This window comes from Melospiza georgiana, chromosome 1, assembly GCF_028018845.1.
Source record: "Melospiza georgiana isolate bMelGeo1 chromosome 1, bMelGeo1.pri, whole genome shotgun sequence".
Classification (NCBI taxonomy): domain Eukaryota; kingdom Metazoa; phylum Chordata; class Aves; order Passeriformes; family Passerellidae; genus Melospiza; species Melospiza georgiana.
Genome location: NC_080430.1, coordinates 21,217,171 through 21,232,750, shown reverse-complemented (window position 1 = coordinate 21,232,750; position 15,580 = coordinate 21,217,171). Strand labels below are relative to the sequence as shown.

General features: G+C 41.5%; 1 protein-coding gene across 1 annotated transcript in view; it reads right to left on the bottom strand.

Moving 5' to 3' along the window:
- The window catches only part of CUBN (cubilin), a 143,365-nt gene extending 128,019 nt beyond the window's left edge, over positions 1–15,346 (bottom strand). The window contains 12 exon segments of the mRNA XM_058035258.1: positions 1,161–1,347; positions 3,462–3,583; positions 4,108–4,203; positions 5,386–5,517; positions 6,247–6,415; positions 7,857–7,983; positions 11,502–11,605; positions 12,637–12,738; positions 13,507–13,545; positions 14,530–14,622; positions 14,945–15,074; positions 15,234–15,346. Coding sequence (XP_057891241.1) covers positions 1,161–1,347; positions 3,462–3,583; positions 4,108–4,203; positions 5,386–5,517; positions 6,247–6,415; positions 7,857–7,983; positions 11,502–11,605; positions 12,637–12,738; positions 13,507–13,545; positions 14,530–14,622; positions 14,945–15,074; positions 15,234–15,346 — 1,414 coding nt within the window.
- Between the last annotated feature and the right edge of the window lie 234 nt (positions 15,347–15,580).

The window sequence follows — 15,580 nt, the reverse complement described above, 5'->3', positions numbered from 1 at the left end:
GTAAAGCAGCCAAAATGCAATGCACATGTAGCTACAGTGTGCACTAAGCACCTGTAGTTTAACATTGAACTGATTCTAAAGAAATAGCCAATTCTCACCAAACTGTTTTGTTTCAAGAAGTGGTAAAAAGAATATAATTTTATTTGACATGTCTGTCTAAAAGACCTCACCTTTTTTCAACCTGATTAAAAATGATCATGAAAGATAATACATTATTTTTTCCTTGATTAAAAACTAAAAGAACAGGTGGTACAGTATGATTCCTTACTACATAAAATCTGGGTTTCTATCCCTTCATTATGAATGGCTAAAATTAAATTTTTCCCCCTGTGGACTTAATAATAAAATATTAATAATTAATCATAATAAAACATTACTAGTTAGATACTTCATGAAAATAGAAAAAAGCCTAAAATAGTTCTAAAAGATTTCACAGGGGATCAGTGGAAGTTTTACATACTGTATTACATTAAAACTTAATTTGCTTTCTTCTTAGCAGTCTACAGTAAAAATGAGCGACTTGTCACAGGGACACTGGACTCACTGGAATGCTATCCTGACCTTGTTTAATTAAAATTCATGGCAAAAAAAGTTCTCAAACAAACAGAAGAAATTATATTAGGAGGAAAAGGGAAAACCTTGCAGTCAGTATAAAACTGAGATTACCCCATTTTCATGCCTAACATTTCTTTCATTACATTTCTGTTTGAAAACCTTTTCTGGCTTTTCCCCTTGACTAACAACATCAGGACCTTTCAGCTTCATAACAGATGAAATAATATGCACAAAAGAGAAACATCAATATATTCTTTTGTTCTCCTTATACTGGATCCTCTTTCCCAACCAGCTTTCCAGACAACTTTTTCAGGAACAGAGATTTGATTTTAGGATGTCTGGCATCTAGCCAAGGCCAGTGGGCCTGCAGATCAGCTCCATTGTTGCGTTCCTACTGCTGAACAAAACAGCCGTAAACAAAGCTCATGGAAAACTCTGACACGGAGGGAATTTGGGTTGGGACCTCTAATCCACCAAACACAGGGCTGTTTTCCACATCATAACTCAGTTGTTGTTCACCCGTCAGCGCCATGCACCAAGGGCCCGCGGGCTGGAGGCTGCTGTCCCGTTTCCCGGGGGAAGGAGGGGAGATGCTCTGGCTGTACCTTGCTGGGCAGTCTGGCACTGTGGTCCCGTCCAGGCGCTGCTGCACTCGCAGGAGTAGCCATTGACCCCATCTGTGCAGGTGCCCCCATTCTGGCACGGGTTGCTGATGCACTCATCAATGTTCTCTGTGCAGTTAGGGCCTGTCCAGCCTGCATTGCACAGGCAGAAATAGCCAGAGATCGTTGCCTATAGATATAAAGAAACCAAATAAACAATGAGCATGAATACCTAATGAAATCAATGGAGTCAGGAGAAAGACTGATGTTTACACTTATTTTGTGAGGAAATATTGGAGTAAAGAAATAAAATCTTGATGGTCACTAGTGAATACCAAAATAAACATAAAGCCTAATTAAATTATCTCTTTGGGTTTTTCTATTAAGTTATTTCTTAGCAGAGCTGTTTCAAATTACTTTCTTGAAGATCAAAATCTGAATGGCTAAATTCCCTTTTAGCCATTCAGAAAATTCTTTGATCATGCTAGAATCAAGTCAATCAAATTAACTAAACCTTATAAATAGCAAGGCAAGATAACTGGTTTATGAGTAATTTCTCTCAAGACCTTTCCCCAGGAAGTCTGTACTGCAGTTATGTGGGCTGTTAACTTTCATTTTCATCCTGAGGAATATTAAAGGGGAACAATATCATCATCTTTTCAGCTTTATTCCTTTTTCTGTATGTCTCTTTTCTATTTCCATTGTCACCACCTGTACTACTCCATATAATCAAGTCTTTCCATATCTGTAACTAGTTTAATTTCATATGTTCTCTTACCTTATATCTCTTGTTTTATAGACACAATCTTTAGACGTAAAGCAAAACATGGTCCCAAGTACAAGCTATAATCCCATCTTTGATGACATACAATCAGTGTATTGCATTCTCTCTTTGCTTTTCTATTATCTATTCATGTCCTCTGTGTCCCAAAGAGATTTTCAGTATAATGGAAGAGGTTTTGATGTGTATGTAGGGCTCTGAATGTTATTTTAGAAGATGTTTTCTGATCTGCATTGCCTGATATGTACTTATTTCCTCTACCATGATGCTGGCCAAATATAGCTCTGCTATTTCTCTATTTTATTAGATGCTTTTGTAGTCACATTACTTAAATATCTGTGTTATTATCTTTGTAGCCATGATTGCCCACTGTCGTATGTTAGAATATTTAGGGGAAGATGTCATACCATTTAATAAACTGACTAAAATGAACTAAATAGTCAGAAAAAGTACATAAGATCTGGGCAAAACAGGCCCTATAAATATCTTTAAATATGAGTGAAGACAGTATTCAGTAGATACCTACAGAACAGGGAGCAAGGAATGCTGGTCAGGAGTGGAGTGTGAGAGGACTGCCACATTTCACACAGAAAATTGAAAAAGCAAGAAGTTATAAACCCTGGAATCATAGAAACATTTAGCTTGGAAAAGACCCTTAAGATCATCAAATCCAGTTGTTAACATAACACTGCCAAATCCACATTTTATGTCTCATTTTCCCTGTGCCTCCAGGGACAACCAGAATGAGGACATCCCCAGCCTAATGGGGATAAATGGGAAAAAAGTCTACTGGAATAAAAGAATTAGTATTTGTGAATATTTTGGCAAAATCACCATCATAAATATCTTCCACAACAAAAACCCCAGGTCTGCAGCATGGACTTTCCAGGGCACAGCACACCTGACTCAGGAAGCCAAAAAAGCCTTCATAGGGTTTATGAGGATAAACTAAACGTTCACTGTGCATGAGAATGAATTCATCCCACCGATCAGTTTAGGTCAAAAAGACTTGGTTACCATCAGTGCAACCAATTCCTTTGAAACACGCTTTCCACATTCATATAAACAGCCTGAGACTCTAGGAGCGCTCTCACAAAATCAGACTAGGAACTCATAACTAACTCTGCTGGATATTAACAGCCTGAAGGGCAGCAGAGGTACTGGTGCCTTTATCATGGGTAATTCCTCCATGAGTCAGGGTGGTAAATTACTTTCCTGTGCCACCAAGAACAGTTCTCTCCCATCAGCACAAGCATTCCATTGGCTAGTATCGGCTACCAAACACAATTTCTCAGGCCATTACTGCCAAGATTGCTACTTCTACTTCACACACAGGGAAATAGCTTGTGTGCCCTGAAACTCACTTTGCTTTTCTCAGGTATATCCTTTGACCTTGCAGTCCCCTCTGACTTTGCCTCATTCCCAGCAGTATGTGTGCACTCAGCCTCCAGTCTCAGCAAGGCTCCCTGGCTGGTTCTGATTGCACAGGGCTGTCATTTATGTGTGAGGAGCCCAGCACTTACCAGGCACTGCCCATTGGCACAAGGGTTTTGCAGCTGACAGATGTCACTGAGAGGAGAACACCCATTTGGCCCATATCCACTTCCAGTGAACCCAGATGTGCAGGAACAAAATGCCATGGGCCCTTGGGAGAGAAGACATAGAACATAATACCAATGTCTGTAAATATCCTTGACATTTTGAAGGAGAATTTTAATATTATTCTAACTTGATCTTTTGACACCTTCCCTGGCCAGTGCCCAGTTTGAACATGGAAAGAGCCCTAGTGTTGTTTTGCTATGGGTACCTGAGAGCCCAAGGTCACCCTCATGGGAAGTGGTGGGGTAGTCAAAGGGTATTTATGGGAAGGGGAATATTAAAAGCAGCTGAATAATTGGAAAACTGCATCAAAGAGAAATGGTGAACATCTTCACAGTTTTAGCATAAAGTCTTCTTTTTGTTGGAGCCTAAATCTCCTTCTGTCAGTGTTTGTGAAAAAGTCTGCTTGCTTTAGCTAAGCTGCCTGTAAAACCCTTCTCATGAGGCAAAGCTGACTCTGGCAAAGAGGCTGCAATCTAGATATGTTTCTATAAAGTGGATTTATCCTAACCAGGTCCTCCTTCAGATTCAGGCTGCTGTCACCTTACAGTCTTTAAGAAAGTATCATACCTGGAGCTGAGGTACAAGTAGCCAAAGGATGGCACCCTCCATTATTTATTGAGCAGATATCAACCTGGGTGCATGTTTGTCCATCTCCCTCATAACCTGTTCAGAGGTAAATCTCAGTTAGTCTGTAACAAACCATTTTCTTTGTGAATTGACAGTAAAATAATCAACTGGTGAGCAAATCACTAATTCATGGTGTAAAATCATAGTCTTCTGCAGTTAAAAAGAAAGAATTGAGATAGCTGCTGAAGTAAAACCTGCATATTTATTGTGCCTCCTTCATTGCAGGGATGGATTCTGAATGTAAATAAATCCTTTCATAGATGCAGAAAATAAGATATATTAGTGTATTTTAAATATAGGTAAAGTCAGTGAGGCCATAGAAGCCCATGTGTCTCAGCCACCATGTGTTGTCCTCCCTACACATCTGCACGCAGTCAGCCCTAACCATATCCAGACTTTTTCCTCCTGCACACCAGAGCAGCCCTTGGATCCCAAACACAACACCCAGATCCTCTCAGGACATTCAGGAGGACCAAAGCCCTGCAGCACAGCTCCTTATGGCCAGAGCTGACATCACTAAAACTTGTCTGAGGCCACATTTCCAGCATGGTGATATCCCTTCAGCACTCAGTAACTGGGAGTCTTCCCTACCTGCCATTTAAACAGCTATCAAAAAGTCAATTAGAAAGACTTTTTCCTGCTGTATTTCTAGTAATTGATCCCATACATTTCAGAAAGCATTTTAAATCATAAAGCATAAATTATAAAGACTTAAGTTGCAACTTCCTTGAGCTGTTGCTTGAGCTGTACTGCAGTGGAAACACTGCCTCCTCAGACAGCATTCAGAGCGTGACAATTATCAAGGCTTTTTTTACTGCAGACAATACAGTCTGTGATTTATGGCACACAGGACACTCCTTCAATTAATACAGACAATGAAATTACTACCATAATTATGCAATCCTTTTTTCCCATTAATGATCTTGTAAAGGAAGTACTTCACCAAGTCAAGGCTATAACACTGAAAACAGCTACCTAGTACAAGAGAAACCCATTTCAGAGGATCCTCTGTAGAGGCATACTCTATACAATGTTCATTAATAGCTGAAGCAATTTGAATATATTTGGACTCTGCATTCTGTATCACAGTATTGTGTATGTGATATTTCTACAAAACAAATTTTCAACTTCTTAAATCTTCACCAAACCGGCTTGTATGTGTTGAGTCTTCATCTTTTAAGCCCTTCCATAGCATTATCAGCAAGAAGCCCATTTTACCTGGAGGACAGAGCCCACAGCGGAATGATCCAACTGTGTTGATGCATTGGACCATAGGTACTGTTGAGCAGCCTCCATTATCACTTGCACATTCATCAATGTCTTGGCAAGTGTAGCCATTTCCTTGCCAGCCTACAAAGCAGCACAGAAAAGACATCAGAAAGAAAATTCCTGGCCTTTTTGGTTTCTTCTTTGATCAAGTCTTTTCATAGAGTACAACTATTGCACTTCATTAGCACAATGGTACATCTGTCTCTCTCATAACTGATAAAAATTCATACCAGTCTGAAAATTAGGTTTCAAACACAACAGGGTGGAGATGTGAGTATAAGAATGTTTTATTTTAACTGTATTCTGGATATTTCAGATTCAAACACACTTTTACCTAAAGAGGCTGCAGTTCCAGTCTGGTGCATGTATGCACATTTTGCAGCAAAGCTTCATTGCAACTTCACTTAAATACTTTAAAAACTTTTCCTATAGACACCACCTGCCCAGCTCAGGAAGAGTAATCATAAGTTATATGGTCTGAGGGAACAATCAGATTTTTATATTTCCTTAGGGCAGGAAACCTACAGACATGAAAGTACTGCAGACAAATTATATGAAGGTGACAGGACATGATGGATATGAAGATACCTGTGGACATGAGACCTATTTAGATGCTCAGTTTAGGATGAGATAAATCATGCATTAGACTCCACTGCCTGTGTTACCTATATAAAACACAACCTGCATTTATTCCCTAGAACACAGACCAAAGCATTTCATGGAGTTGCATCCTCTGTCTGTGCTTATGATACACGGGCAGTAGCACCTCTGCCACCCCATCCAACCTGAGAGCATGGAAGGACGAGATACCTGTGGGGCAGGGACCACATCTGTAGGAGCCTGGAGTGTTGTAGCATTGCACAGGTGGATCCTGTGAACACGGAGGATTCGGGAGGCTGCACTCATTTATATCAGCGCTGCAGGCAGGGCTGCCAGGAGGGGACATCCAGCCAGCATCACAGATACAGTGGTACTTGGGCTGCCACAGAAAACACCACAGTGCATGTTTAAGGCATTTGCAGTAGTAAAGAAAAAGGCAAGAGGAGTTAATTTCATAAAATTACTTTCTATAAGAAAGCTTTCAGAGCATTACACGGCTTGTATGTTTTGTTTTGTAAGTTGCTTCAGTAGTTTTCCCAGTCTATTTCTTCCTCTGAGTTTACTTTTTCAGATTATGGAAGCAACTCAGGCTCATTCATTACGTTCATAAAAGACATCTGTAATTTACCCCAAAGCTCCCAGAGAAAATAAGATCAATTATGAGCTGTACATAACCATAATTAAAAGTCATCAACTTGATTTTTAACCAGGGCAAAGAGATCATTGTAAGCAACCTGAAATCGTCTTGGCTGTTTACTTTTAATCAAATTATTCAGTAGTCTATGCAATGCATAGCACTGACATTAAAATGCAAATACATGATTTCTTTTAGGAAAACAGTTTTCTCTCTAGTAAACTTTACTAATGGCCAGATTTCAGCACTTATCTAGCTCTGGTCTAATTAAAGCTAATGGGAGCTTTATTGTTGATTGTCACAGGAGCAGACACTGTTAAGCCAACACTGAACCCTTTTGTAAAGCTTTCTCAACAAAAAGTGGGCAGAAAATAAGTGATGAGTTTTGAAACTTCTAAAAATTAGGCAAAGAAATCATTTATAGCAAAGCTCAAAAAAAAAAGTGCTGTGCCTGGAGTGGTGCATGGGCCTATAGGAGTATTAAGGAGCACAAGCTTGGCTGGGTGGTTTTGGAGGGCTGCTCTGAGTGTAAAGAGCCGAAGTTGGCATGGTCCATCTGTCCCTTTGGAGCGAACACCCTGTACCCAGATTCTCACCCAAATGGAATGAGCTGGCTTGCTCCAGAAGAACACTCAAGTGTGTGCTAGCATCCATCCAGTGCAGATGCTTGGAAAGATTGGGCCTGGAGTCAGACCCACATCCAGCTGACACTGAGGAGCACCAAGGATGAGCAGCAGCCACACAGTCACTATGCAGCCCTAGCAGCTTCCAGACCCCTGGTCCTAATGTGCTACTAATGTGCCACTTTTCCCAAGAATAATAAGATTCATATGTGTCCTTCTCAGTCATTTAAGCAGTAAAATACTGTAGCAACTTAGAACTCCCAAAATAATGAGCAGTAAGAATATTGTATTTCAAGTAAGACTTCAACTTATAAAAAAATTATTCCCAACTCCCTGTGGATGTAATAGTAGATCTAATACTGTGACAAGTACCTCTAACAAGACATCAGACATTTCTGATTCTTTCTGCCACCCTTGGTACAACAGAGAGGCTGTTATGTTGTACAGTGGCCTTTCTTGTTGTTTTCAGCAGCAGTTCATGCTATGCAGTTTTGTCAAACTCAGCAGAATTTGCTGCTTATTCATGCTGTGCTGTGTGCTGAGGTTTACACATTGTTCCTTACCCTGTAGGGCTGATCCCTTTCTTCATCCACACAGAGGCCATGCTCACAGAGGCTCTCAGATCCTTCCTGGCAGTCATCAAATTTCAAGTCACAGTGACGCCCATAGGTTTCTGGAGTACAGGAGCAGCTAATAGTGAAAGTGGAAAGAAAAATCAAAATTTTGTCTTTCTACTACTGTTAAAGATTGTTCATTTCCATTCTCCACTTTATGGGGTGTTCCTTACAAGATACATCTATTTACTTATTATGACAATCCTGCTAATAATCATGCAGAGAGGCAAATCTCCTGTTCAGCAGAGACTCAAGAACCATTTGAGGCTTGTGCATATTCATTACTGTCTGGCCCTATGGAAGAATCTACCACCTCTTTTTACATCCATAAGCACAAATCCAGAAAAAAAGAAAAGTCTAACATAAGACCTCAATAGAACATGAGCATGGAAATCCCACTTCAGTCAAAGAGCACCTACACTTCCTTTTTCAGTTATGACCATGATATGATGCCATGTGCAGAAATGCCATGCCTGGTACTTTCACCCCCACACCACAAAAATGGGCACCTGCTGTCTCAGCAGCACCTCAGCTTTTAGGGATGTGTGGTGAGCAAGAGGTAGCATTTGGGGTTGGTGGGGTGGGAAGAACAAAGCAGTGGGTTGAAAGAAGGCATTCTACTGGGAGGATCTGGTTTGAAAGCTGCCACATGCATCACATTGTTAATTATAGGGCAGAGCATTATACATATGTGGTGGAACTGAAATTGGGAACTTCTAAGCCATCAGATAATGTTTCCCTTTTCTCTGGCTCTTTATTTCCACATAGACAAAATGTGAGGCTCTGAAATACAACTGAAAGAGATATAAATTCACAGAAAACCTCCTATCACATCACTAGCTTCTCAATAAAATGACAGCAAGACTCTTATTTGGATTCAAGTTATGTGCTGCACTGTCTGCAGCTTGCAGAGACATATGGCAGGCACACACCCTTCTTGGATTGCTTTTAAGCTGCCTAAGGAAAAGTGCTCTGTAAAAGCATTTCTCTGGAACTGAAATGAGGGTATTCTAGTGCAGCTGACCTGGACCTTGAAGCAATTTATATAAAATAAGCTGCTGCTGTCCCTTCCACTGTGTCACATGCTCAGCTGAAATTGCAGTTTGATAAGTCAATTGCAGGTAGCTAAAGAGTGCACCCAGGACAAGCAACCCACATGAACTTAGGCTTCAAAACCCCACAACAGCTTAATGCTTAACTGCAGTCTGCAGTGCAAGACAGCATGTTCATTATTGTAAAAGACAGCAAGCAGAACAGCACCTCCCCATCAGTGCAGCAGCTCAGCATGGGCAAGCACAGAGGCAGCAGGTCAGGGAACCAGATCACTTTTACACTTCTAAAGTACATTCAGAGCTTCATGTTCAACTTCAAAGGACACAGAAGGCAATCCAACTGTCTCCAAAGGAGGAGAACAATGGCACTGTCTCCTGTCTACTCTGGCAAAGATTAATCTGCTTCCCCTCTGAAGTTTCTCAGAGAAGAGCTTCCAGAAGTAGGTCACACTGCAAGGTGCTTCAGCCAAATTGTGATGCACTGCTGCTTGGCACCACCGTGGTTCCATCACATGAGCCATGGCATGCTGTGACGAGGCCCCTGTTATTTTGGTTGTGACACAGAAGTCTGATAGACTTGGGGACTTTCACAGCCTTTCATCCAACTGATACAGTGTCCCCTTAAGATTTTGATTGAGGAAGGTGTTTCTGGATACCTGTTTTTTTTCCCCCCCTCATATTTCAGCTTTCCTGAGTTACAGGGAAAACCATGCAGATAAAGAAAATGAACAAGGGATGAAGACTGCATTATACTCCATTTCATTGTACCTAATCCAGTACTTCCAATCACCTGGCATTATTTCTGCAGGCTATGGAAAGTCAGATATTACCCTTTTCTTTCCCTTCAGTCCACAATGGTGTACATAACCATGCCAGAGCATTAGTGGGGTGACCTGGGCTGTTCAGCCCCAGAAATCTTAGCAGCAATGTCCTCCCAGTTGCAGAAAAGAGATGTCATGCTCTGCCTGGGGATGGATTTAGCATTTGTGGAGCACTCAGAAGTAAGCCAATAAGGGACACTAAAGAGGGTACAATGGACTTGGGAAGGGACTATGTAATAATCCTGAGTGTGTGATGCAAAAGCAGTAATATTAAGGTTGCAATGACTTATGAGGAGGTCTTAGTTCATTCCATGAAGCATTGATTCAGCAAGTACCAAGGAGGGCAAGCAGTGCACCAGGGAAGACCCTGGGGAATCATGACTGCATTAACACAATGACAACGCTTGTGAGAATTTAGCAGAATTTAGTCACACACCTGTACCTCTCTGAGCACAATAGGAAACAAAGGCAGATCGCTTTGTTGTTTCCCTGACAAATACCTGTTGCAGACAAGTTAGAAACATCCTTTAAAATAAAATTAAACCTTACTGGAGGCATCACACAGCAGTAACACTTCAGCAGACTCTGTGCTCAAGCATGAGGAGCACTACAGGAGAACTTCCTTTGTTTGAAGTTCTTCCAAGAACTGACAAAGCACTATAAGCCAGTGTTACTTCAAGCAAATATTTGTGGGGGCTAAGATTTCTATGCTGAAGCAGGAGACAGAATTCTTAGCAGAAAGCTGTGGCGTGCTCTCCAGCGTGCGTGTTCCCATTGCACAGGGGTAGCTTTGTATTACATGCAAGAGTTAGTTATTTAGCAGATTATTTGACATTTTGGAGAATGAGACACAAAATGTTCAGGCTGGCTTGCCCTGTAAGCAAGAACATGTTTCCTAAGGAGCTGGGCACAGCCAGGGAAGAATGTGCTCCAGAGGCCTTGTGTGTGGGGCCCAGCAGAGAGGCAGCCCAGGCACCCCCTTGGTTGCAGACAGCATTTCTCCCTTTCTGCCTGGCAGCACTGTGCATTCCTTGCTCGGCTGTTGTCTCAGCAGTGCCTTTGTTTTAGGAGGGGATGAAGGCATTTCACAGAACTATTTCTGATTTACAGAATATTCTGAGTAGGAAGGGACCCACAGGGATCATCAAGTCCGAGCCTTAGTGAATGGGCTGCATGGGGATTGCACCCATTATCTTGATGTCATTAGCACCCTGCTCTGACCAAATGAGCGTGCTGAGAACACCAGTGATCAAGGGTGATCACCTCCTTCATCTCCCTTTGATCTCAAGGGGTAGGTGATAGCAGAGGGAAGGTAACATGGCTGTGCTCTGTGGGCATGCTGGGGAGAGCTGGTCACAGCCCAGCATGGGCCTCTCACTGCCCCAGCTACGCCCCATGGTGCAGGAGATTTACATTAAAGCAACAGGGGGCTGGGTCAGTGGAGCCTGTCCTCATTTGCAGCCTTCCCCCCAGCATGGCTGTGTGATGGATCTGGCTCCTGCTGCTCCTCCTGTGTCACAGCAGGCAATGGCTGTGGGGGCCTTTCTGTGCCTGCAGTGGGCTCAGTGTACAGTGCAGGAAGGATTCTATTTGTTCCAGGGGTTACAGTGCACACATATTAAACAGACTTAATTCCAGAACTTGTGCTGCAGGCATGATATGGGGTACAAACCAGCAGAGGATTCTACATGAGATATTTGTGTCTAGTTTTGAGAAGTTACCTGTAGCTGCCTGGCGTGTTCACACAAGTGGCTCCATTCTGGCAGCCTAATGCTGTTCCAGCAAAAATCTGGCATTCATTAACATCCACTGAGCACAGGGGGCCCTAAGATGAAATGGAACACCAGTTTATTTTCCAAATAACTGAGAAATGAAGCAAACCATGTTTAATATAGTTTTCAAAGATATACAAACCATGGGCTGTTATCAACACAGATTTTCTTATGAAACACAATAACAAGACTTTATTTTTCAGCTGTGTTTCTGTGACCCTTGCTATCAGTCAGATGGGGATAAAATACCTCAGATGTAGAAAGCATGTGAACAGCACATTTTTGTCAACCCCTCACTTTCCAACTAGAAAAAGACTCAGAAAATTTTCTTATAAACTGTTTCTATCAGGAAAGCCCATAAATTTTAACCTGAATATTGCTGGGATAACTTCTAAGTTTAAATCCTTTGAGAAGAAGATACAACATTTTCATCTCTGGTGCACATAACAGCACCATTAAAGCATTTGCTAGTAAAGTCTCTGCATTTAAAAAAATTCAGAATGGCACTGATTATTTACACCCCCAGTTTGTCTTACTTGTTTACAAGTGAATAACTATCCATCCCTCCCCCCCAGCCTCTCTCTATCCTTGTGTAAGGTCAACAGCAAGGCATGCAGTCCAGTTCAGTGCTCAGCAAAAACCAGACTAATTCTCTGCTGTGAGAACTGCCAAGAATCACTGACTTCACGGGCCACTGCCTGCATGTAACAGTGCAGGGTCTGGCCCAAAGCTTTGGGCTTCTTTTGTTACACATATGTGTTGATATTGTTGAGAAGCAAACACCAATGAGTGACACTGCTGCTCTGCAGTTCAGTGCTGCTCACTGCATCCTGAGCACCCTGAAATGCTGTGCTGCATGGCAGTCACCCTGAGCACCCCAAAATGCTGTGCTGCATGGCAGTCACCCTGAGCACCCCGAAATGCTGTGCTGCATGGCAGTCACCCTGAGCACCCCGAAATGCTGTGCTGCATGGCAGTCACCCTGAGCACCCCGAAATGCTGTGCTGCATGGCAGTCACCCTGAGCTGGATGCAGCCTGGCAGGTGAAATACACACTCTGTAGTCGAGGAGGCTAAAGACTCACCTGCCAGTTGCTGGGACAGAGGCAAAAGAAACCATCCAGTGAGTTTACACAGGTCCCTGAGTTCCTACAGGGGTTACTACTGCAGGCTCTCCTCTGGATGTCCTGAAATGCCAGAAAAGAGTAGAAAATTATGTTTCTGCTTAGCTGGTGTTCCATTGGTATTTATTTTCAATACAAACATTCTTTTTTCTCTTCCCCCAAATTCTTTCTTGAACTGTCCTCCTTTTTTTTTCAGCAAGGCTGATTTGTAAAAGTTCTGAGTTATTTCACTTATCCCTGTACAAAATAATGATGCTGTGATTGCTCATGCACAGAATGGCCAAGCACTAGGATGAGAAAAGACCTGTAAAAATTAAATATTAATAGAGACTGTTTTCCAGCAGCAGACTGAGAGTCTAGAGGGAAGGTTATCTTGTGTTTTTGATTCCATGGGTATCTCATCTGATAATTGCTTTTACTGGCACCTGAAGGTGAGGCTTGTCACCAGCTCACTGGAGAAGCAGGTGACGGCTGAAACTGAGTTAGTTCCAGTACAATAAAAATCCAGTTTGAATTTCTGGTCTTCATCTTGACAGACCAGTGAAGGGAAAGTTTACTTCTCCTTGGTATCAACTTGTTGCTCTTGAATGTACAAGTGTTTTTCCATTAAGAAATGCAGTCTCCTACACAGTTTATATTTTGTAAGAAGGCATATCACCTCCTCCACAAATCTTGGTGCTTTTTTTTAACCTTCTGTTACTAAAAAAGTTTTCCTGAGGAATGCATGAGAAGGAAGAAATCATTTAGCTGTTTAATCATTGAAACTTCACTTTATTTACTTGGAGCTGAGATTTTCTTTTCTGATCTCTAGTTTGCTTCCCATTTACTTACCTGCTGAAAGCTTTGAAGTTTGTTATCAAGACTCAGGATCTGCAAAAGAAATGTGAATTACATTGTGCTTAGTATGAGAGCGACCACAGAGGAACTTGCTAGACACTGGTAAACTCACAAAATACTTTTCTCTGAGAAAAGAGAATAGCTGGTATGCGAAACCAGGTGACAGATCAAAATGAGGCCTCATTCACTGAGATTTTGGTGGGTTTGGCTGTTCAGAAAATGACAGCCTAAATATGTCTTGGATCCACAAGGCAAGACTCTGTCTGGCAAAGATGTATTCAGGTGCTGAAAATTAAGAATGTGAATATTCCTGTGGGAATGCTTGGGTCCTCACATGTGTGACAAGGACAGAGGTCTGGGACAGAGCGCTGAAAGCCTGGAAAAGGTCTCCACATCTCAGTGGGTTGCAAGCACAAACAGCAAACTGATACTGAATCAGAGAATGTGATGGATTCATATTAGCCCAATTTCCCTAAAGGAAGGTCTATTACACTATAAAAATGTTTTTCTATAAGGAACTTGCAGAAACACTGAAACAAAAGACACTTAAATCAGGCAATCCTTTAAAAATTTTTCATGGAAAAAAAGAATTCAGGAGCAGGGAAATGACAAAACTATTGTGCTGGTCTTATCTTTCCACTGCAAACCCCTATAGCCCATTTTGTCTATGGAATGGGATGTCTGTGCAGCAACTATGAAAACATATATGGTCCATTTCCAGAATTTATTCACAAATATTAGAGGACATAGTCAATACAGATGCTGACAATGAACAAAGAAGAATCTCAGTAACTGGAAATTTTGGGGAGATTTACAGAAATATTTCCATTGTCTACATAGTTACTGAATAAATATCTCAAAATTAAACACAGACTCCAGGCTGATATTAAATAGGGACTCTGCTCCAGTTCCTAAACTGGGTGCAGAAATACTTTAATGAATCAGGTTGTTTCATATTAGTGTGAGGAATGGAAACATGGGAATGCTGGGGGAGGATAACATGAAGGTTTGGCTCACCTTGGAGGTCAGCAGAGTAATCTGCTGGGATACATTCTGCAAAGCACCACAGTCTTTTTTAAGTTCTTGAATCTCTGTGCTACTCTCTCTAACCTAAAGTTAAACAACAGAGATAATGTGAAACAAACTTTGACTTTTCAAAAGCTTAGGAAAGTTTAGTCCTTGCATAACTTTACTATTATAAAGTCCACTTAAATACAGAGAGCTCTAATACATACACAATTTAATAATTTCATCATCTTTTGTGATGACATGATTCCTTTACAAGTCTGCAATGGCTTACTTCCATATTAGATTGCTGATATAGATAATATAAAATCAAATACAGAATGCATTAAACACTTGTGAAAACAATTTCGCTATTAATATGTAGAACTTAAAATGAAAATATATTAATGGAAAATAACTATGTCACCTGACTAAAAAGTTCTGTAAGGTCTTCTTCATTAACTTTTACTTTCCCCAGTGGTCCAGTTCTAAATTCAATATTTTTGCTGGAGCCAGCATAGAACACTAAATTACCCTGCTCGGAGGATAAACGAGGCCTGTTGTGTGTTGGGAAAAAAAAAAAAAAAAAGAAAATTTAGTCACACATATCTGCCAAAGAGTAAGTAAAACAGAGCTGTAGTAAAGCCACTCTGCCCCCATTCCAGCACTTTCAGGCCACCATCCCAACAAATGCATTTGCAAGCAATGGTACTTACTGTTCATAAGTGTCTCTTTTCTGCCTCTTGTTTTCATGGTTTGGATCACAGCTCAATCCAGTAAGCAATACCAGCACAAGCACGAGCTGAGGAGCAGCAACAGCCCAAGGCATTGCTCTCCTCCAGCTGTCCTGAGCCTGAGTGAAACCTCAGTGCTGGACTGGGCTGTTGTGAGCCCAGGTGCCCTTTGCTCTCACACACTCCTGGTTCACAAGGTGCCCATCTGCTGCCTTGTCTTGCAAGGGTGAACTTTATCTCAGACACCTTAATTAAAGATTGACAACATGCAAATCCCCTAGACATTAAATGCATGTTTCTCCTTTTGTCTTTTGGGTTCAGGAGCTTTG